At 45.9% G+C, this 23505-nt stretch overlaps 1 protein-coding gene across 4 annotated transcripts in view; it reads left to right on the plus strand.

Annotated features, from left to right (window-relative positions):
- The window catches only part of LOC142576673 (uncharacterized), a 334510-nt gene that overhangs the window by 239309 nt on the left and 71696 nt on the right, over positions 1-23505 (plus strand). For all 4 annotated transcript variants that reach the window (XM_075686902.1, XM_075686904.1, XM_075686905.1 and 1 more), the window contains exons 11-12: positions 18843-19142; positions 21952-22114. In XM_075686902.1, the coding sequence (XP_075543017.1) occupies positions 18843-19142; positions 21952-22114 (463 nt within the window). The remainder of the gene's footprint in view (positions 1-18842; positions 19143-21951; positions 22115-23505) is intronic.

Raw genomic sequence — 23505 nt, forward strand, 5'->3', positions numbered from 1 at the left:
GTGTCGACTTCCATGCACACTGGCTATCCCTGCACCAACTGACATGCGCACGTGGGTTGCTCCTGTGGTTCCAAAGTGTGGTCTTTTCCCCGCTTACGCCACCATTCAATCATCCCAGTTCGACAGGCTGTTCGTGTCAAGCGGTTCGGTGTTACCGTCAACATTATTAGGCGCTTCATCCACTGCCAACACAGTGTGTCTGATCAGCACCTGTCCGGCCCATGCTGTAGGCAGGCATGCCTTATGCCTTCAGAACTCACCGCCTCCTCCGTGTTGTTTGCTGGCATTGTACTGTCTTTCTGTAACATTTGGATTTATTGCTGCTTCCCACGCAGCCGGGCATTGTTTTGCTCCATGATGCCCCTCACAAAAAACAATGAAGGTTTCGAAACCTCCACAATAATTCACCAGGTTGCCACTGCAGTGGTGGCAGGTGCCAACAGTGTCCTCGTATCATGAAAGCCTGTGCATGTCCACCGCCGATGCATGGCTGGTCAGCAGCTGTCAGCCCTTGGCAGCAGCCTCCATACCGGTGATGATTTTGACTGGCCGCTCTAGTGTTGCTATTCCAGCAGATGCCTGCTCATCGCATTGTCTCGAATACCATGGACGAGCCAGTCTCTCAGGTTATTATTCAGTTCTTGTCCAAATGCACATGGGTCTGCCAGTTTCCACTGTTCAGTGACAAAGTCCTTCAATGCTTCGCCCTCCCTTTGCATCTGGCAGTAGAGCTGGTAGTGCAGAACAATTACTGAAATCTTCTGCGCGAAGTATGTTCTCTTTTCGCAGGCTTTCCATAACCGCAGGCCCTTTAGAAGCGTGATGTCGCTAGATCTCTTTGGTGCCAGTAGTCTTCACAATAACTACTATGTCTGCTATTCCTAGGAGGTCAGGAATACTGCTCATTTCTTGTCGTCAGCAACGCCATTGGTAATGAAGTATCGTTCCAAGTCTTGAACATATTCCTTTAACTCTTGGGCTTCACCAGTGAACCCTTCCAACTTCGCCATGACAGCTATCAAAGTAAGTGGCTGACGAATGTTGGAACAAAAAAAAAAAAAGCACACTTTACAAAACATGTTACTTCAGGTACCCTCCTCACCAATTGCCAGAAGTTAATATGTTCCTTAGAAAGTGGCCAGCACCCTTGGCTCACCAAGCCACATTACTGGCACTGTGCCTCTTGATGTAGCATGGTTGACGGCTCTGCAGGTGCAACACCATATGCGATTACAATAGCACCTCTTTCGAGTTCCCGTGCCAGCTTGCCGTGCACTTTGACGCCGTCTGAACGGGTCAACAGCAACAAAATTTCACTTTGCCTAAATTTACTATAAATGCCTAGCGTATACTCTCAAAGTAATCATGGCAAAACCGCAGGGCTGGTAATTGCCTAATTTTGTTATTAGCAGCTATTAAATAGCGCCTATGCAGACGACGCGTGCACCTAGTGGCAAAGCAATAGTTTCAGTTTTCAGTTTATTGAGGCGATTGAAATGTTTTACAGAAAAAGTAACTATAGGAGGTCCCATATCAAAGACTGGGGAGGGACCTCCAACGATAAATACATAGAAAAAGTACACTTAATTAACATCAGCAGTAGCAATCCTATGGAACAGAAAGTATTAACAAAGTAAAGTCATAGTAATAACAATAAAGTATAAACACAAAGGCAGATCCTAGGAGTATTATTCCACATACAGAAGCGTAAAAAAAAAATTAGACAACACAATCATTTTTTCAACAAGTGGTGACGAAGTTTCCTCTTAAATAAATTAATGAAAATGGAGGGTGTAGTGAATTCCATATTGATGTTGCCGAAAAGTTCGCAGTAAATTTGTCATAGTTAGTCCTTGGTTTCGGTATGAGGTAGTTATTATGGTGTGAAAATCGAGTGCCAGTGAAATATGGGGTTTGGTCTTTTGTTATCAATGAAATTGGTAATTCTCCTCGACAAAATTTAGACGTCGGGGCACTAAGAGAACATTTATTTAAATCCACTACTAATAAAATATTATATGTAGGGAGTAATGGCAGAGCACTAGATAAAAATGCCTGTAACTGATTATTCTCAAAGCTTGGTTTTGTGTGTGCTGCAGGGGCGCCAAGTGAGTTGCGTAGGTATTGCCCCGAGTGATGCGGATATAGCGAATATTAAAGAACCATACGCTAAAGCTCCTCAAACTTAGTAAAATAGTGACACACTTTGAAGAATGCTGTCTCCTTCTAGCGCGCCCTGGCCAAGGCCGATGCGGCTTTGCTATTGACCTAATGGCATCACATGGGGCCTCGTGCCGGCTTTGTTTGTTTAGTCTCACTCTACCGCCATTTTCACTTGAGGAGCGTGTACCGACTGGCGAGGAACGTTTGTTTGCACCGCTGCTCTTCCATGTGTTTTGGTTTGCAAACTTTTTGAACTAAGTTTTGTGGCAAATGCAATGTCGCTTCACAGCGTTTTCCATCACCATGATCTGCCGCACCTGCGTATTCCAAGTAGCTTCAGCAAAGGCGAGAAGGTCTTCTTGATATCGTCCGGTAAGCACAGTGGGTTAAGAAAGGCAGGGATTCATCGAAGTGGGAGGGAGAACTTATCGCACAGTTCACTGAGCATGTGGCCGTTTGTCTGCACGCTTTAACACGATACCTACGCAACATTACTTTGTTTATATAAATAGTATGTGGTCGTATTTGGTGCACTAAATCGTTTTGTACGCGAACAGGCTTGAATTCGTGGGCATGCTAGGCTGCTTGCGAAAACGTGATTACAAAATTTTTAAGAATTAAGACAGTTCTTTTTATAAAACTTAAGGCTCGTGCATGCAAACTCGTCTTAGGAGAGCAACTCTTTGCCTTTTGTGGTTATTTTGCTAGCCATCTTTAGAGCGAATAGCTTTGTTTGTCTTTTTTGTTCATGTTCTTCATTGGCAGTCTCTCAGTGGATTTGCGATACGAAGGAAAAGCATGCGTGCTCTCCCGAAACCGAGTTACGGGGCACGTTCCTGGCTGAACGACATCATCATAGGTCTTTGAGACGTACCTGCTAATTGGCGTCAGCTTTAAAGTATGAAGGTTAAGATGCGGTGGTGGAGCACTCGCAAAGGAACTGTGTGGTTGCCCACTTGTTCAGCAGCTGGTGTAGTCATCGCTTGCATTTTAGTGTAGTCGTTTCCTTGTTCATTTAGTCATTCGCCTGCTCATTCATTCAACTATCAGTTCGTACGGCCGCTATGTCTCTGAAATGCACTTGCTGTAAGGCACTTAGGCTGGTTCGTTTAATTATGTAATGAGACAACAAATAGTGCCTAAATATTAACGACTGCATCATTTCACTTACTGCAATTTTGGCTGCATCATAGCGTGGCATTTCTTTGCGCGGTCATTACTTCACTCATATCTTGCAAATGTTATTGCAGAGCAAGTGCAACGGTCCTGAATGCATGCACCTTAGTGCAACTTGGTTCACGACAATCACTTCGGGAACAGATGAGATAACGAACGATGAAATGTTATTTGTGATGAGTCACTAACCTGAAAAAATAATTTATTCAATGTAAGCTCACTATGCTCTTGTTTGAGCCTGAAGGAAGTGCTGTTAGCATGTTCTATCTTCGTGAATGAATACTGAAACACTGATTTCAGTTTCTATGTATGCAGAGTCCCAACTCAATGATCAGCTGTAGATATTTCTGTATACTTTGAGGCACGAGAAACATAATAGCACCTGTGCCCACCGCTCAGCCTTTGTGCATGCTTAGAAGATTGGCAAGCACGCATGTTGGCAGCAGTGTAGCTTGTAATACTCTATCATATCTTCAGAACCTTTGTGCATCATAGCTGATAGCACCGTTTATTCACATGGTAAAGACGGCGAGGTATATTCAAGTTACTGAGGGCTTGCTTGAAGCCAGAATGTTGGCATTCGATCGTAAACATGTTATTTACAACCATTAGCAACAAAATCTTACAACACGAACTTGACAAAAGTTGCATAACTAATCGTAGTGCACGTGAGGCATTCGGGGTTGTCATGGTAGGATGTTAGTGTTTGTTTAGATACCTTTTTAAATATACAGTAAACTCTCAGTTGTACAAACGTCGGTTTTTATCGAATATTTCAGAATAACGAACTTTTTAAATATCCCCGGCAGTTTTCTTATAAATTCTATGCAAAAATGTTTCACTTAAAGAGTTTTGGAGCAGTCAATATTTCAGTTTAACGAACTCGCTCAGAGGACCAAGGCTTATTTTTATGATCAAAACCGATGCCCACCCTCATCAAACCGCCGCTCCAGCGGCAATGTAACGTCGCTGGCGCTACAGCCCCCCTGGGGCAAAGCAGCGGCGCAGAAGAAGAACGGCAACGAGGCATGGCCTCTGAGATCGCCTGCACAAAACGAGCAAGCATGTAATCTCCAAGGCCATGAACAAAGTAACATCGCTGGCGCTTACAACGCAGCCAGAGCAAAGCGGCGATCTGTCGCACTCCAAACCACGTGGTCGGTTTTTTTCCGAGCGTCTAGTCGGTGGCATGGTCGTCGTCTCTTTCTTTCGAAGAAGGGAAGAAGACGAAAAAGAGACGAAGAGGCAACTGCCGAGCCGGTTTCAAGCCCTATAACTCTAGCTGAGGTTGTAGGGTACATTGGAAAGTTGAGAGACTGTGTTTCAACAGCAAGCAGTCCCAGAAGAAGTGGACAAAAACATTGACTCTTTGGACCGTTTTGTTACTTCCTGCGCTTTAAATGTACAAGTGCAGAAGAAGATTACATATTTTTTTTTCTAAGTGAGAAAGGCAGCATTATAGCCTTGTACTTGTTGATATGTACAAATTCCATTTCGCACATTTCTAACACTACGGATGCCATGTCTTTTGCTCCATGAATTGCACTTCAAACTTTTGACTCTGTATGCCATGTCTTATGTTGGTCTAGTGAATATTCAGTTTAGTGAACTTTCAGTTAAGTGAACTATTTCCTTCGGTCCCTTGAAATTCACTCAAGTGAGAGTCCACTGTAGTTATCAAAACAGGAAAAAAAGAAGCTGCTGTCACTGAATTTGTATACTGTATATACTTGTGTATAAGCTGCACTTCTTTCACCAAATTTTCTTAGGCACGGATTATACACGAATAAGTCCTATAGCTACACATTAACTCACTGTAGTGCCACTGCGACTACTGTGTCAGATAACTAAAAAAAAGTGGTGACAGATATAAACATTTTGTTTCACTGTTTATCACCGCTTTTGAGCTAATCACTCTCGGACGAGCTCAGCTCCTCGGCAGTCTCACCACTGTTGTACAAGCTCGCCTCATCGGTGCGCTTCCAAAGCTGGTCGTCCTCTGTGCTGTCCATCACATTTGATATCCCCGTGACTCTAAGGCTCTTTGCGATGGTGTCCACTGACATGGAATGCCATGCGTCTAAAATCCAACCACACACTTGCTGATGAGACACTGGCTTCAGTCGCCCTGTCGGAGTTGTTTTGTGGTTGCCCGTGGTCATCAACTTGTAGCAATGCCGAAATTCCGTCTTGAATGGCCAGTTTACGCAAACATCAAGCCATTGCAGCATGCTTGTCAAACCACCAGGAATCACAGCCAAGTCCGTTTGGCAGTCGGCCAGCCGAGCCTTCACTTGGTCTGTGATGTGAATGGTCGTGCGATGGATCGCATACAAAATCGCACCATGTGTCTCGTGCTTTAGGTCGACGCGCAACAATGATGATAATGGCATGCGGTGAGTGAAAAAAAATAACTGGCACCATTTTGTAGCACTTTGTGGGATTAGGCGCATTTTTGCGTGCTTTTTTTTTTTCAGATTTTTGCGCCTGAAAGTGGGGTGGTGCGGGCTATACACGGGGGCGACTGATACACAAGTATATATGGTAACCCTCTATATAGAAATTCTATACTGTGCACGAATTTACTCGAAGCTAGAAAGCCAATGCGAACGCCAGGTCGTTGAACGCAAAAGGTCGTCTGCTATGCTCAAGCACTGTAGGTGGCGCCAGTCAAGGAGGGAGCGCGAAAGAGAGGAGGAACGAGGAGGAGTGAAGGTAGAGGAGGTGAGTGCCGCTACTTTACAAAGTTTCAGGGATTTTACCGTACGCAATTGCTGACCTCTCAGTTGTGCATAGGCAGTCAGGTGAAATGCTTGCTCATCAATTGTGAGTTGACAGGCGCCTCTCTTGGCGTGCATTCTCCCTGTTACGCTTGTGATTTGAACTGTTGCAAGGATGCTGATGCATTGCGTTGCCATCGGGTGCTTGAATACATACTCGAACACGAGCAGTGGCTATGCAGCACATAACGCTGAGTAGAGCAAGGCCGAACACATCTTTCCTGTTCCAGCTTTCCGAGCGCAAGCGTGCGCCTTAGCGCAGCAGTCAAGTGTGACACGAACCAGCCAACGTGCACAAAGCATGTAAACTGCAGTTGACGAAGCTGCACAAGCTACATTTCAGCAGCACAGTCACTTAGCCATCAAGATCTGCTTAGCAAACGCTTTCTTGGGGTGACTATAAGTATTAAAACCCGCGATAGTGTATGAAACCAAAGGTACGTTGTATTCAGTGTCGATATTCTCAAGCGATCATTTGTGGCAGTGCATCATCTTTAAGAGATTTCGTGCGTATCTACATTGGACTCATCGAAGTAGACGGACGAAAGCCTTTCTGACACAGTGCCGGAACTGCATGCTGCATTTATTTTCCATGAGGGAGAACACGATGTGACGGCCATGGTGTAGATGTGGTGGCAAACCATGCAGGAATGTAACATCGCCAGGGCGAAATGGGCGAGGCTTTATCACAGCCACAGCCTGGTGCCTCTGGCCATGAGTTTATGTGCACCCAGCACCGAGCCCCCCTGGCAGGGCTGTGTCGAGCTTCAGTTACGTATAATCATTTACTACAGATTGCGATAGCTGTCTGATTGGTTGACGACTCTGGTGTTTTCAGTGTGCCAGGCAGTGGCCGGTGCAGTCTGATATGTCATGCCAGAGACACTAAGATCGCTAAAATTTTACCTGTGCTTTAAACGTGACCTGCAGCAGTGTCGCGATCCATTGTTGCCACAGCACAAGCGCACAAGTGTGCAGGAAGCGAGTGCTTCTTTGTTTGTCGAAGGCGCAAATGCAATACGCTCGCTTCAGTGAACCCGAAGTGTAATAGGCCAGCATGCTGCTGGTCAGCCAAGCTAGCGTGTGATGCACCCTGTTCCGACGGCTCCGGCATCTGATAGGACATGTCCTATTCCTGCACCAGCCATACTAGACTGTAGAGCGTCCGTTTTTTTACCGATGTATCATAACTGCACCACACATGGATCATGTCTGCGTTAAACCGGCTATATCTGCTCCTTCAGCTTGCCCACCCCGCTACGCTCTTCTTCAAGCGGAGGCAGAACACATTGAGGCTCTGCTGTTGAACGTCGACAACTAGATAGAAAAAGAGGCTGGACTCAGAGGATACTTTGCAATAAAAGAACATTGTGGGCACGCAACAGTGTTGGCACAGTGCACGAAGCAGCTAGCAAAGTATACTAACTATGTGGCTAGCAGACATGCAGGATATGTTCGCTGATACACGGAAATGGTATACAAGCAAAGGAAGCAGACGACCCCAGCACTAGTTCTCTATAGTCTGCATAGTATACCACTTCCCGTGACTGGTAGTGGTAGCATTTTTTACAGTGAAGCTGTATATCACTAGGGTTCCGTGCATTTTTGTTCTCCGTGAACAAGAACTGTTGTCGTCATTGGCTCATACCCCTGTAAGCATTCATGCTCCCGTAAGCAAGCAAAAAAATGCAATGACTCGTAGCCCCGTAAGGCAGAGGCTATAAGCACTCAGCAAAATGAAGCGAACAGTGCTTAAATTCTTTCTAATCACGCATACAACATACAGAACAGCATGTCAAAAGCTGTCATCGTCAATGGCTCATACCCCCGTAAGCATTCATGCTCCCGTAAGCAAGCAAAAAATGCAATGCCTCATAGCTCCTTAAGACAAAGGCTACAGGCACTGAGCATAGTGGAGCGAACAGGGCTTAGATTCTTTCTAATCACACATAGAACATACAGAACAGCATGTCGAAAACTGTAATCATCAATGGCTCATACCCCCGTAAGCAATTGCGTATAGTATTAACGGGACAATTCTTGCATCCGTGTGTGAATATAAATACCTTGGTGTGTACTTGACCCTTCAACTGTGCTGGCACCGTCATGATAACAATATAATTGCTGAGGCATGTAGAGTCCTTGGTATGTTACATAGAAATGCGAAATGCTTTCCCTTAGAAATAAGCAACTTACTTTACAAGACTAACATAAGGCCAATACTGAATTATGCTTGTATCATCTGGACTGTGACAGACATAATGAAACTAAAAAGAGTGCAAAGCTTAGCAGCCGGTTTCGTGGTTCAAAATTAGACTCGGTATTCTAGCGCATCTCAAACAAAGGAAAACTTAGGCTGGAATACACTTCAATATCGTAGAAAGACATTCAGATTTAAATTTTTGCACAATATATATCGTTCTAAAACTGGCCTCAATCGTGATAGCTACATAATCGTGATAGCTACGCTTCTGCAAGGTGTTATCACCACGTAATAGTAAGGAGTACAGATGTAGAACAGAGCTTGCTAAGATGTCCTTTTTTCCTAAGACGGTCAATGAATGGAACAGGTTGTCTCATGATGTATCGTTATCTTCAAGTGATGCCTTTGCTTCAGCTGTGTGATTTGCATTTCCTTTCTGTACTTTTATTTATTTTATTTATTTATTTACAACTACATCAGGCAGCAGTGCGCCCAAGCAGAAGAGGCTTACAAAAGCTGAGCTTGCAAAGAATGCTCAAAGTTACTAACATTAGTACATTCAACAACACAAGCAGGCAGGCGGTTCCATTGTTCGATTGCGTAAGAAAAAGAATTTTGGAATTGTTTAGTTCTGGCATAATATGGCCTTATCACTTTTGTGTGGTTTAATCTTGATGATTCTTGTGGTGCAGAAAGTAAGTATGATTCACATGGCGGTCACATTTTGTTGTGATAAAGTAAGTACAAGAATTTCAACCTGGCAATCTGCCTGCATAACTGGAGTGGCTCTAACTTATGTTGCCTTAGCATATCAGTGACAGATGATTGTTTTCGATAATCAGATGAGATGAACCTGGCAGCATGACGTTGGATATGCTCTACTTGTTTGATGTTTTTGGTATGGTACGGATTCCACACCACCGACGAGTACTCTAGGACTGGTCGAGCCGTAGTGCAATATGGTTCAAGTTTTGTGCTTGACGGAGGCCCTTTTAATTTCCTGCATAGGTAGCATAATTTCTTGAATGCTTTCAAGCATATATTGTTTACATGCATATCCCATTTAAGGTTGGTAGTAATTGTTAGACCTAGTTATTTCAATGGATGTAGCAGGATTTATGCACTGATCACCAATTTTGTAAACGTATTGTAAGGGATGTTTTTTAGTTGTAATTGTCATTGATGCAGTTCTTTAAAAATTAATTTTCATTGCCCTTTGTTTGCACGCATCCGCGAATTTACATAAATTAGTTGTCAGCACTTGCTGGCAGGAAGAATCCTTAATGACAGAGTAAATAACGCAGTCATCGGCAAACAACTTCACACTGATACCTTCATCAACATTTTGAACAATATCATTGATATTGTTACTTGTAGCTGGAGCCCAATACTATATACAATTTATTTACAGGGAAGCTAACGGAAGGCCAAAATGGCAACGCTATATCAAGCGGGCCCACGTCACCTTCTTCCTCCTCAGTGCAGCCTCCCTGTGGCGGCTGTTCCGTAGCATCACCCACAGCGGTAGAAGCACCGTCCCAGTGCTTAATCTACACATCCGCGGTGAAAGTGTCTGGTATTGCTTTAGTCTCGCCACGTGAACGATGTCACTTGCAGCCGACGATGATGCTGACAGGTCGGCGGGGATCACTTCATACGTGACAACGGTCACTTGTTGCACCACGCGGTATGGGCCAGTGTAGCGCGACAGCAGCTTTTCTGAAAGGCCCGCACGTCAAATGGGTGACCAGAGAAGCACTAGAGAACCTGGAGTAAAGTACACGTCGCGATGGTGACAATCATAGAGGCGTCTCTGATGCTCCTGTGAGGCCTCGAGACAGGTGCGGGTGAGCTGGTGCGCGTGGTCGGCGTGTGCGATCGCGTTGCGGGCGTATTCAGTGGTTGAACGTGTGGCTGAGGGCAACAAAGTGTGCAAGGGCAACGCGGGTTCTCGGCCATATAGGAGATAGAATGGTGAATAGCTGGCAGTGTCGTGACGCGATGAATTATACGCGAATGTCACATATGGTAAGTGAAGATCCCAGTCGTGGTGGTCGGTCGCAACGTACTTTGAAAGCATGTCGGTGATGGTCCGGTTGAGGCACTCCGTGAGGCCATTGGTCTGTGGGTGGTAGGACGTGCTGAACTTGTCCTTTGTCGAGCAGGAGCGGAGGATGTTTTCGACGACTGCCGACAGAAAGCTGCGGCCACGGTCAGTGAGTAATTGGCATGGAGCACCATGCACTAAAATGATGTCATAGTGCAGAAAATCAGCAACGTCAGTAGCACAACTTGTCGGAAGGGCTCTGGTGATTGCGTACCGCGTCGCATAACTCATAAGATCAGTGGTTCGAGAACAGCTCCAGAGGCAACAGCTGAACAACGGCCCCGGTCTCTTCGTTAGCAGAAGTGGTTCGCGAAGAAGTGTCAAGCAGTCCGCGAACAGCACCCGCCAACACAGCCGCAAGCGTCGTCACCGGTACGGCCGACGGTACTGTACGCCGAGGTACTCAGAGGATCTCCGGGACGTACTTTCGTCGTGGCAACTGCGCATGTACCCGAACCTCGGTTCTTGCCGTCTCCGCCGGAGACGAGATTTCAGAAGGCTGACATATGGCGCACTCCTGATAGAATCCCGCTGTGCTACCACTGCGGCGAAGCTGGTCATCTCTACAGGATGTGCGAATACCACAGAGCGGGACTTCGGGGGTTTTCCGTAAACGCTCCTTGCCCAAGAAACGGTGAACACCCTTTCGAGATCTAGGACTATTTGTCAACGCGCCAAAGCCCACAGACTTCACAGCAACGCCAACTTGGTCAACAGTGCCGCTGAGGTATCGATCACCGAGCCCGCGTCCATCCTCAAGCTCCCCAAGGCAACGCCCCCAAAGCCCACATCGGGAAAACTAATACCGGCGACCTGTGGAGGTGACACCGCTCTCGACGCAAGAACGGAGCCTCCAGCGCTGATTCTGAAATATAACGACGGACGCGAGAGCAGTTGCGAAAAGAGTGACGTAGCTTCCGATTTATGTGTGTTTATAGATGGCTGCGAAATGAGTGCTTTAGTAGACACAAGCGCAGACCATTTCGTCATGAGCAAAGTACTTGCCAGAAGACTGAAAAAGTGCTGACTCTTTGGAGAGGACCGCAAATTGGAACCGCCGGTGGACACTTTACAACCCGGTGGGCAGGTGCACTTCTAGAATCGGAATACGCGCCTTTACATACGTCGCCAGTTTCATTGTCCTATCAGAATGCTCAAAGGATTTAATTATTGGAATGGACTTCTTGCAGGCGAACGGTGCAGTTATCAACTTGCAGGAATCCTGTGTGTCGTTCTCAACGAAGCACGCCATCGTGACGTTCGAGTGTGAAGAACAATTCGATGCGCTTCAGATTATAGACGACGACGTCACGATACCCCCAAGATCCAGCATAGCTGTCGCCGTAAGGATCACCGTATTCAGCGACTATGAAGGAATAGCAGACAGTAACACTAGGCTCTTACTCGAAAAAGGGATCTTTATGGCAAGGGGTCTTGTTCGGCTGCGTGACGGGTGTTCAAATGTATTCCTTACTAATTTTGGAAATGAAGTCCAGCATATTGCGAAGGGAACCGTCATTGCCCGCCTTAACGATAATGAACAGATTACGGATTTGAGCTCTTCCGATGCTGCACTACTGGAATCTGACAAGGTAGGCTCCATACTTGCATCCGTCAGCGTCGAAGCAGCACTATCACCGAGCCAGAAGCAGCAAATAGAGAACCTTGTACGAGAATTCGCCTCGTGTTTCTCAACAACATCGAAAGTCCAGAGAACATCCATCGCTAAACACCGTATCATTGTTGACGAAGCTGTGAGGCCTATTTGCCAGCATCCCTACCGAGTGTCACCGAAGGAGAGAGAGATCATCAGCAAACAAGTCGAAGAAATGCTTAGAGACGACGTAATTCAACCATCAACCAGCCCGTGGGCTTCGCCTGTGGTGCTCGTAAAGAAAAAGGATCAGACCTTGCGCTTCTGCGTTGATTATCAGAAGCTAAATGTCGTGACAAAGCGGGATGTCTATCCACTTCCAAGGATCAATGACACCCTCGATAGACTACGGGATGCGAAATTCTTTTCCGCTCTCGACCTCAAAAGCGGATACTGGCAAATAGAAGTGGACGAACGGGATCGTGAGAAGACAACAATCGTGGCACCAAACGGACTATACGAATTCAAGGTACTTCCGTTCGGCCTCTGTTCTGCACCTGCCACCTTTCAGCGTATGATGGACACTGTGCTCTCCGGGTTAAAGTGACAGTCCTGTCTGGTTTATCTTGACGAGGTTGTGATTTTTTCCACCACCTTTGCTCAGCATGTGGAACGACTAAGGACTGTGCTCAAAGCTATTAGTTCAGCAGGGCTGACGATAAAGCCACAAAAATGTCACCTCGGCTTCCATGAGCTCCTTTTCCTCGGCCATGTGATTAGCTCCGAAGGCATCCGTCCTGACCCTGAGAAGACCGCAGCAGTAGAAAAGTTTCCTAGACCAACCGAGAAAAAGGCCGTTGGGCGATTCTTAGGACTTTGTGCCTATTACAGGCGTTTCATCAAAAATGTTTCGAAGATTGCTGAGCCGTTAACGCGATTAGCAAAAGAAGATATGCCTTTCGTATGGCACAGTGAACAAGAAGATGCATTCAATGAGCTGCGATGGCATCTTTCAAGACCACCCGGTCCTTGCGCACTTTGATGAGAAAGCGGAAACAGACATCCACACAGACGCCAACAGTTTAGGACTCGGTGCCGTCCTCGTTCAATGGCAAAACGGAGAGGAAAGAGTGATTGCATACGCTAGCCGCACTCTTTCGAGAGCTGAAACCAACTATTCAGCCACAGAAAAAGAATGCCTCGCAGTAATATGGGCCATAGGAAAATTCCGACCATACTTATACGGTACACTGTTCCGAGCAATCGGTGACCATCACTCATTGTGCTGGCTTGCAAACCTGAAAGATCTTTTGGACAACTTGCTAGATGGAGTCTGAGGCTGCAGGAATACGACATGACGGTCGTGTACAAGTCAGGTCGCAAGCACAGTGACGCTGATTGTTTATCACGTGCTCCGGTCGAATCTGCTCCTGTGAAAGATGGACACGAATTTCCGTTTCCTGGAGCCGTGACCACATCTGAGATGGCCAAACAGCAGCAGTCTGACGCCGAGTTGCTTCTACTCATCAGGCACCTCGAGGGACACCCCGTCCATTTTCCGCGAGTTTCCTGCTGGGGATTGTCATCGTATGTGTTGAGAAATGGTGTCCTGTACAAAAGAAATTTTAAGCACAGCACAGAGAAATTTCTACTCGTCGTTCCTTCAGTTTTGCGATCGGAAATCTTAGAAGCCTGTCACGATGACCCATCAGCAGGACACCTCAGAGTGAGCAGAACGTTCGCCCGAATTCATGCTAAGTACTACTGGCCAAAGCTATTGAATTCAGTACAGCATTATGTACTAACATGTCGGGATTGCCAAAGACGCAAAACGCCTCTATTAAAACCCGCAGGCCTCCTTCAACCAATAGAACCCCCAGGAGCCCCGTTCGAACAAGTAGGAATGGACTTGCTTAGTCCCTTTCCGACATCGTCATCAGGGAAACGATGGATCGTAGTAGCGACCGATTACCTAACCCGATATGCCGAGACATCCTCTCTAATCAGTGCAACGGCTGTTGAAGTCGTGTCACCAATATGGTATTACGACACGGTGCCCCTGCAATTATTATCATGGACCGAGGAACTTCGTTCACAGCCGATTTGACGCAATCCATCATGAAATTGACTCATACCAGCCACAGGAAAACAACTGCTTATCACCCTCAAACAAATGGGTTAACCGAGCGATTTAACAGGATGCTGACCGATATGTTGTCAATTTACGCAGACCTAGAGCACCGTACATGGGACAATATCCTACCCTATGCGACATTCGCCTACAATACCGCATTGCAAGAGACCACTTAAGTAACGCCATTCCAACTTGTTTTTGGTCGAACAGTTACCACACCCTTGGGTGCAATGCCGCCTGTCAGCGACAGTACAGAACAGAACCCTGACATCAGTGACTTTACACAGAGGGCCGAAGAAGCACGTCAGCTGGCGCGGCATCGCATTCAACAAAGGCAGCGCATCGACGCGGGCCATTACAACCTGCGGCGAAGGGAAGTCGAGTATGCACCAGGCGACAGAGTATGGGTGTGGACCCCCCCGTGCGGACACGCGGCCTGTCCGAAAAGCTTTTGCGCCGCTATTTCGGCCCTTACCGTGTACTTTGCCGCATCAGTTCCCTGAACTACGAAGTTACGCCAGAAGGACAAGTGAGCTCATCACGATGCCGGCATCGCACAGAAACTGTACATGTGGTCAGACTGAAGCCATATTATGACAGGCAGTGAATATTCGACCAAACATCTTTTCTATGCCATATACCACTTTAGTATGGACAAGTACTTGTGAACAATTTCGTCGCTTTAAGCATCGGGACGATGCGTTTTGGAGGGGGGATAATGATACAAGGCAGAAACATTTAAACAACGCGCGCAGGTTCGTGCACCCACCCATCTTCCACAAAGTTCTACATTATTTGCGTCGCGCACACATGCGATCAGATTACACAAGGTTCGGCGACAACAAACAGCGGATAGAAGCATCGATAACATTCCAGAAACTTCCGATATATGCAGGCACGTGCTGCGCTGTACGATAACATTTGTTAGACGGTGAAACGTGTTGCCCGATAAGGACAAACAAGTACACGTGTCAATATCCTGGTTGATCCAAGGATTGTGACGACTCATTTTCTTTCGCCAGATGGGAATAAACCTATTCATATTGATACAAGGCAGAAACATTTAAACAACGCGCGCAGGTTCGTGCGCCCCCTCAAGACAACAACGGCGTATTGGAGGAAAAGACGACAAAATAATGGCACGTGTTTTCGCCGCATGCACTTGCATCGCAGGTGGCCGTTGTCGGCGTCTACAAGAAGAAGAGGAGGTGAAGCGACGCTCGAGAGAGAAGAAGAAGGCCTTCCTGATCTCCCGTTTAGAATGCGGCAGTGCTTTTTATTTACGCCCAGGGCACAAGTTCGCCCACAATAAATAGTTGCATCTGGATTCCCTTAACTGTCCGTTACAATATATTCAGTTACCATAACTTTAAACCTGTTCCAAAGGTACGAGACGTCTCCTCCATGTTCGAAATCCTGAAAATTAAAATGTAAATTGTCAAGAACTGATTCGTCATCTGCAGCCGAAAAATCATGAAACGTTTTTACTTCTGGTGGTACTTTCTTGCCATGTGCGTTTAAAGTTATATGGACTGATTTATGATCAGCAATGGCATTCGTGATAGACACATTGCAGCCTTCAAAAGTGTTTTTAAGAAATAGAAGATCAAGCATAGCTGCGGTCATTGCCGTGACACATGTAGGAGCATTAACCAGCTTCTTTAGGTCATGAGAGAAGGCTGTATCAAAGAGGAGGTGCACACTTTAGGCATCATTGTGCTTGCGTCACCAGAACTGCTTTGTTTCTCTTTGCGGTTGTACGATTAAGCTCTGCTTATCTCTTTTTTTTTGTCAGCGATTTGCCCTGAACTATAATCTTTCTCTTCATGTTTTCTATATTTACTGCTTTTATTTGTCAATGATAATATATGTACTCCCCCCCACTGTAATGCCAAACTGGCCTCTAGGTACTGTGATAATAAATAAATAAATACCCCCGTGAGCGATGGCTATTACTCCCATGAGCAGTGGCTCATACTCCCGTGAGCAATGGCTCATAGTCCTATAAGGTGTAATGTCCTGCAAGTCCTGCATGGCTACTACTTACTTTGCATGAATTAGCTGCGATGACACTAACCCTGTTGTCGTTGTCATTTCAATGTGTATATGTCGGTGCCGAAAAGGGAGCAGTTTATGCATTTCATGTTGCAGACATATCCCTTGCGATGCCACACCGATCCGGCCCAAATGACCACACAGAGGCGTATGTGCATCAATTTCACATTACCAAAGAATGTGATTGCAGTTGCGAGTGAAATGCTCACTTTGCGTGAATTAGCTGCGATGACACTAACCCTGTTGTTGTTGTCGAGGATTTCAATGTGTATGTGTCGGTGCCAAAAAGGGAGCGGTTTACGCATTCCGTGTTGCAGACATATCCCTTGCGATGCCACATCGGTCTGGCCCAAACGACCAAACAGCGGCGTACGTGCATCAATTTCACATTACCAAAGAATGTGATTGCAGTTGCGAGTGAAATGCTCACTTTGCGTGAATTAGCTGCGATGACACTAACCCTGTTGTCATTGTCGAGGATTTCAATGTGTATTTGTCGGTGCCGAAAAGGGAGCGGTTTACGCATTCCGTGTTGCAGACATATCCCTTGCGATGCCACACCGATCCGGCCCGATTGACCACCAGGCAGTGTACGGGCATCAATTTGACATTATTCAATGATGTGATTGCAGTTGCGAGTGAAATAATGACCACCCATCAAAACAATAAATGAGTTCGTACCTTTGTCCAAAATTATGTGTCACTGTCACCTCCGTGTCGTGTGCTAAACAGCTTCACTGGTCAACCACCTTCACAGAGTGGAATGGCTCATGATCTTTTCAGTTTCGGTATGAAAAACATTTATTTTTGCAAGCGTTTTGTGAAACACTTACTCACATTTAAAGCGTAAAACTTTCTACAGAAACTACTGTATCTCTAAATTATCGGAAATGGGGCTTTTTAAGTGGTTCATAATTTCGTTGCAGTTTGCCTTTAATCGCTAAAGAAATTGAGATTCCATTTCTTGAGAAGCCGATTTTCGACAACTTTTACTCTGCAAGAATGGTGAAAGCACAAAAAGATACTTTGAAATCCTTGATGTCACACGGACATACCAGCGTTGGGGTTTTGGCACAAAATTAAAAGAAAAAAGCGTGGCCTTCTTTTTTTTTTTTTTTCTTTTTTGTAGTGAACCTATTATGGAGAAACTAATGCAGGTGGAGTTTTGACAGAGTACGATTGGGCTAAACTTATTTTGTGTTTCTCTTTGGTGTCCTTGTAGTAATGGATGTGTGCATCACGCATTCTAATCTCATCTTCGCAAAGGTCTCTGAGCACCCCTTGTCCCACCATAGCTATGGTTAAATGCTCGAGCATCTGCCGCTGCTGTTGGAGGCAGACAAGTACTGCCGCCGAGTGCCTGTTGGCAGCATAAGTACACACCTGCTCTCAGTACAATACTTGGCAAATGCTTGGAAAGGACACCCACCTGATGGGAAATTGCCACAATGGAAATGGCCTTTCGAGAGTTGTTTGGTGCCTTTTTTGTCTTGGTTCTTGCACAGCAAGTAGAACAGTCTGTGCAAACTTGTCCCAAGAAATGCACTCATTGGTTATAAAACCAGTGAGTGCCTGGCACTGTGGGTTGAACCACAGACCTCCCTCAACCAAACTGGGCGTCCTACCTACTAAGCCACGGCTGTGGTTTAGTAGGTTCGCCACCCGGCTATGCTGCGTGAGGTAATGGAAATGCTACCAAACAATGACATGTTTACAGTGGTTGGCCCTGTGTATATTGCTGGACATGTCTAATTTTTCTAACTTAGTTCCCTGTCTGGCTACTTTGCATATAGTACATGTGCAGCTGCTTATTACAAAGCTTTCATGTGATTTTCTGCCAAATCATTCACAAGTAAGGTAGAAACTTTGGTCAGTTTGTGTAGCCTATAGTTCAGGACCACTGTAGCATGCCCACATGTCAGCCACATTGCTTGAGAACACCAGGAGCAGAGTGCCTGGGAAATATGTGAAGCCTTTCCTATACACAAGAAATATGTGCGTGAGCACTCATGCCATCACGGTTACTGCATGAAAAAAAGATATTGTATCATCTACTGTATATTGTATCATATTGTATCAGTTGCTATAGTTCTACCTCATGTTCACATCTCCTTCCCTTGCGTCTTTTGTGTGTGTGTGTATGCTTTAAAAATTTCAAAGCAGGAAGCATTAACCCTTCAACTGCCCACGAGGAGGTGAGTCATCATCACAATGAGCGTCCTCTGCTGCCGATGACGAGCTAACATGTCGTAAACTCTCTGTAATTTTTTTCATGCGTGTAAATGGGCAGTTTCTTGTAATTTTGACAAATAAATAATACACAATGACCTTTGCTATTATTTTTTTCAGCAATACCTATAAATATTAAATAAGCATTCCTGGAACAATTTTTTTAGAAAAAAGCTGGACGCAAAATAAGTAGGTCCAAAAAAAATTTTTGGACTTTCAAAAACATTTTTTTCTGAATTTGTCATGGCAGTAGAGGGGTTACACCCATACGGTTGCCTGTCAGGGCAATGTGCGCGTCCTTGTTCTTTGTCTAAGCACTGGCCTTACAAAATCTGAGCAGTCACTCGGCTATTTAGGCTGGCGCTGCACTTTCCACATGAGCAGCTGCTGTTTTAAAACAGGCCCAACCACTGCCTTGCCAATGGCCCAAGTGGTGGCATGCCCTTGGACAATGGTGTCAGCAACCAAGGCCCCAGTGATGAAGATGCAGCCCAGTCGTCCGTTGTGGGCAAGCCCGTGGGCACAGTGCCACCCTTCCGCACAGTGGCGGCCACCGACAACAAGCTGACAACCGGTGCTGGCAGTGCCGGTCATGAGCGAGCCGTGGCGGAACTGGCGTCTCTGTCGGGCAAGCTGGTCCGCATCCACTCACTCGTGCAGGCCCGTGTCCAGGAGCGCTTGCGCACGGATCACGAACAGATGTAAGTGTGGGGACTGGCTGGCTTGGCATGTATTCACTTGCAGTTGACTCTCGCTATGTACACGCGTATATAATAGCTGGTGTCTGTGCATGATGTTACTAAATGTCACCAATGGCACCTCTGGTGTTTCTGGTGCCCACTTGCTCATAGAATTCTGGTGGTGAGGGTGCACAAACACAATGGGAAAGAGACAGTAAAGAATATTTTTGTATCTTTCAACTTTTTTTGCCCAAAAAGGAAAGCAGCACTTAAATGTAGAAATGTGTGATTACTCAACTCGAGTAGGGAACACAATGTATAACGTGCATGTTCTTTAAAAAATGTATTTTTTTCCTGTTAATGTGTTTTATGCATAAAATATAAAATACATTGTGTAATTAAAATGATAACGATGTGCTTTCACACAGCCCTTCACAATCACTGTGACTGCTGCATAATTAATAACAAAATGCTGTTCATGGCAGATCTGTAGGGCCTGCTGGCATTTTGGACTTATGAGTCATATTATTTCGTTTTATATTTTTTACAACCTTTGCAGTAAAGACTTCCTAACTTTGCATGCTGTCTAGACTTTTCTTCTTGTACTTTCTTAGCCTGTAGTTACCTTTTAAAAGCTTCTATAGTCTGCCTGGCTCTTGTCACACTTATTCGTGAAGATAGAAAACAGCTGTTGCTGAATGGAGTGGACTCCCAGCTACAACTCAGTGGAACTTGCATTCAATTGATGACGATTACAAATTCCAGTTGATTCAAGCTTATTGCCCTCAATTCCATTTACCAAATCCTTAAGGAAGTGTTCATCAATCAGGAAGTCCATCAAATAGACACTGCTAACATAATGTTGGCTTTGGCTACGAATGTCAGGAAATAGAAGTCCGCTTCTGTTTATTTATTTATGTTCATACCCGTGAGCATCAGTGCAACTTATCACAGGAGGTTGGCAACAAATGCAGCATTGGTTAGGGCTTTAAAGGAGCCCTCAAACTCATTTGAACATTGTGAATACAGGGAAAAATCAGACATCCACCCGTTCGTAGCAATTGCTACAAAGGAAACCCATACGGGTTTCTCAAAAGGAAAGCCTCAGAGTTGAAGAAAAATTCGTCCTGGTCCGGGACTCGAATCCGGGACCACCGCCTTTCCGGGGCAGCCGCTCTACCATCTGAGCTAACCAGGCAGGCTAGCAGATGGCAGGGCGAAGTCAAATTTGTCGACAACACGAAGCAAAGCAAAGTGTTGCTTTGCTTTGCTTTGCATGGGTTTCCTTTGTAGCAATTGCTATGAATGGGTGGATGTCTGATTTTCCCTGTATTCATTACTTCTCTCCACCTTGCGGGTTTCCGCAGAACTACTACGTCAGACATTTGAACATTGTAAGAAAACGTTGCCGATCTATCATGGAGCTTGCTCTGAACATATGAACCAAATATTACTGCACTGCAAGCAGCAGGGAATTTTTAAGAAGCTTTTAAAAGGTAACTACAGGCTAAGAAAGTACAAGAAAAATCTAGACAGCATGCAAAGTTAGGAAGTCTTTACTGCAAAGGTTGTAAAAAATATAAAACGAAATAATATGACTCATAAGTCCATCTGGTGTCAAAGACAGAGATATACGTAACCGCCCAAGTACTCTGTGCAGATGGTTAACCAGCGAAGCTGAAACGTGCGGCCCTGATGTTTATCACTGGGTTAATCCTGACAGTCCATTAAATGACGGCTTGGTAGGCTGCCAGATCTTTAGTATGCAGTTACTGCTTGCGCTCAACTGCACGAGCCTGTTCTTGTACCCGGGCTGCAGCATCGGCACTGCGTAGACGAGCTCGTTCCCGGTTCTTCTCGCGGCATTGCTGATCTAAAGCTGTCTGCTCCTCAGGAGTATGTACGATGCACAGCCTACCTATTTCCGAGCCAGGGAGACACTGCTGCATGCGCACTCGGCTGCGATGGAGAGCAACGTCACTACTGGCGCAGCCAATCACGCGCCTCTCTTTCTCTTTTTTCATGCATGCGCATGGGGTTGCACTGGAGGAGTTTTCGGCGTGCAAGTGACGGACAAATGAATTCAGCTTGCTTGCTCATGCTTCCACAGTGTCGTCACATAGCGTCATCGCAAGCAGCTGGACTCCCCAACGCCATTGGCTGATTTTGTGATCACGAGGACATTCTCAGTAATACACAACTGTTAATTTTGAGTTATATACTTAAATAAATGACACACACACACACACACACACACACACACACACACACACACACACACACACACACACACACACACACACACACATATATATATATCTGCGATCTCAAAAACACAGCAAGCAAAGTCACTTTATCTTTGCATTGCTGGTCTACACACAATTGCACGTAGCTGCGTCTGCTGTACGTGGCCTCTTAGATAGCACCAGTGTGCAGCGTAGTGTAGTCAACACAGCTGCCACCGTGTGCCACGACAAACCCTTTTATCAGTGAGACACTAAACTTCTGGTTGGATCTTTACCCTCTTGGCTTTTTTTGCTGTGCAGCTTCCTGCATACTAGTGGAGACGAAAAGAGAGAGAAAGCCACGTACCACTGCGATAACGGCACTAATACTTGAAGGATGTGAAAAATTTTTACAGCATGAGATTTGTGAGATGTCTTTTAATAGAGAGGCTATTCTATGATTAGTTAGAAAAGTGTTTTAGGGCCCTTTTACCCATGGGTTCTTATTATATTGCAGTTGTGGGCTCATTTTTAAATCAAAACTATGCCAAATGGTCCTTCTGGAAGGGCCTTTGTTAAAGCTGACCTCTGTCACTGTGTTGAAGTGAGGAGCTGAAGCAGAACTTGGACACCGTGTGCCAGCAGAAGTCACAGTGCAGTCTTGAGGCTGGCGAGCTCAGGCGTCAGCGAGACCAGGCGTGTGACCATGCACAGCGGCTCGAGCAACAAATGGCCTCCCTCCAGGACAGCCACGCACGGGAAGTGGAGGTACGCCATCCTGCAGCTACAATGGCTAGTATACAGTAGTACTAGCACTTGTCTGTGCTTGTAGCTTCGGATGTTCTTGCGACATTTTATTAGTCAATCATCTTTCTAAATTGTCCCAGCACTTGTAATTTCCTAAACACAGCAAAAGAGTCAAGTGTCTGCGCACGTGCATGATTACTGCAAATAGTAGTTGCACTTATAGTGCAACACTTAGTTGGAAATGATCAATTTCTCCAAGTCACAAATTCATTTCAAGCTAGAAGTGCCAAGTTTGAGCAACATCGCGATCCTGCTGTGCCATCCTGATGCTAGCCGACTTGCAGCTTTCCTCCAGTGCTCTCGTGGGCACCAGTGTTCTCGTGGGTAATTCTTGTTGTGTTTCTTCTTGGTTATCTTACCTTCAGTTCAAGGTCATCCTCTTCTGGGCTGGTATGCAAAGAATTTATCAACGCTGTTTGCAGTGATGCCATGTTGGGATCATGAAGTGCTTATCACGTTTGTGCAACTGTATTTATGCATATGCACACTGGTGGGATGGGTTGATCATTGTAGTACAGTGGAACCCCGGTTATACGTCCCCCGGTTTTGCGGCGACCCGGGTTTTACGATGGACTAGCGCAGTCCCGGCGAAGTCTCCATAGAAACAACATATTAAAAACCCCAGTTATCCGACGCTACTTTACGCCTGACCCGCATTATACGACGACCCTCGCGAAGCACGGGGCAGAACGGTGGACAAATGACAAGTGCCGCGGGTCTCTTTCCTTGTTCCGTCTCTCCACATGCGGAGCGCTTGACAGTGCTCGACCGGTTCGCTCCGGAGCAGCTTTCTTCCCGGCCTCGTCTCATTGTTAATTTCTCCCTCTCTTCTTGGCAGCGTCACCTCTCGTCACGTTGGGGAAACGTTTCTCTCCTTCCAGTTTCCCAGCAACAGATCGCCGACAAGGTAGCGCGGAGAGGCCTAGGTTTATCGCACATGTTCTTTGTCATAATCATAGCGACCAGCGTTCAGCGGAGGTTTTTAGTTGTGTGGAGCAATGCGACGCACAATGTCTCGAAAGCGGACAGTTCTGTTGCTTGACGATAAGCTGAATATTATCGAGGAAGTGGAAAAGTGGCATGGAGCCATGAAAGCCAGCATTGCCTGGGACCTTAAGATACCCGAATTTTCGCTTAAGATGATCCTGGCAAACAAAGCGGTGATATTGCAGAATGCAACAAGTTCGGGCCCAAGTGGAAAGCGGTAAAAGAACGACAGCATGAGAAGTTAGAAAATGTTCTCGTCAAGTGGTTGCATCAAGCACAGAGCTCTGCAATCAACGTTGGTGACGCCATTCTAAAAAAAAAGGCGGACCTTGTGGCATTGCGTCTGGGCATCAGTGACTTTCAGG

Source organism: Dermacentor variabilis, chromosome 3 (assembly GCF_050947875.1).
Source record: "Dermacentor variabilis isolate Ectoservices chromosome 3, ASM5094787v1, whole genome shotgun sequence".
In the NCBI taxonomy this organism is placed as follows: domain Eukaryota; kingdom Metazoa; phylum Arthropoda; class Arachnida; order Ixodida; family Ixodidae; genus Dermacentor; species Dermacentor variabilis.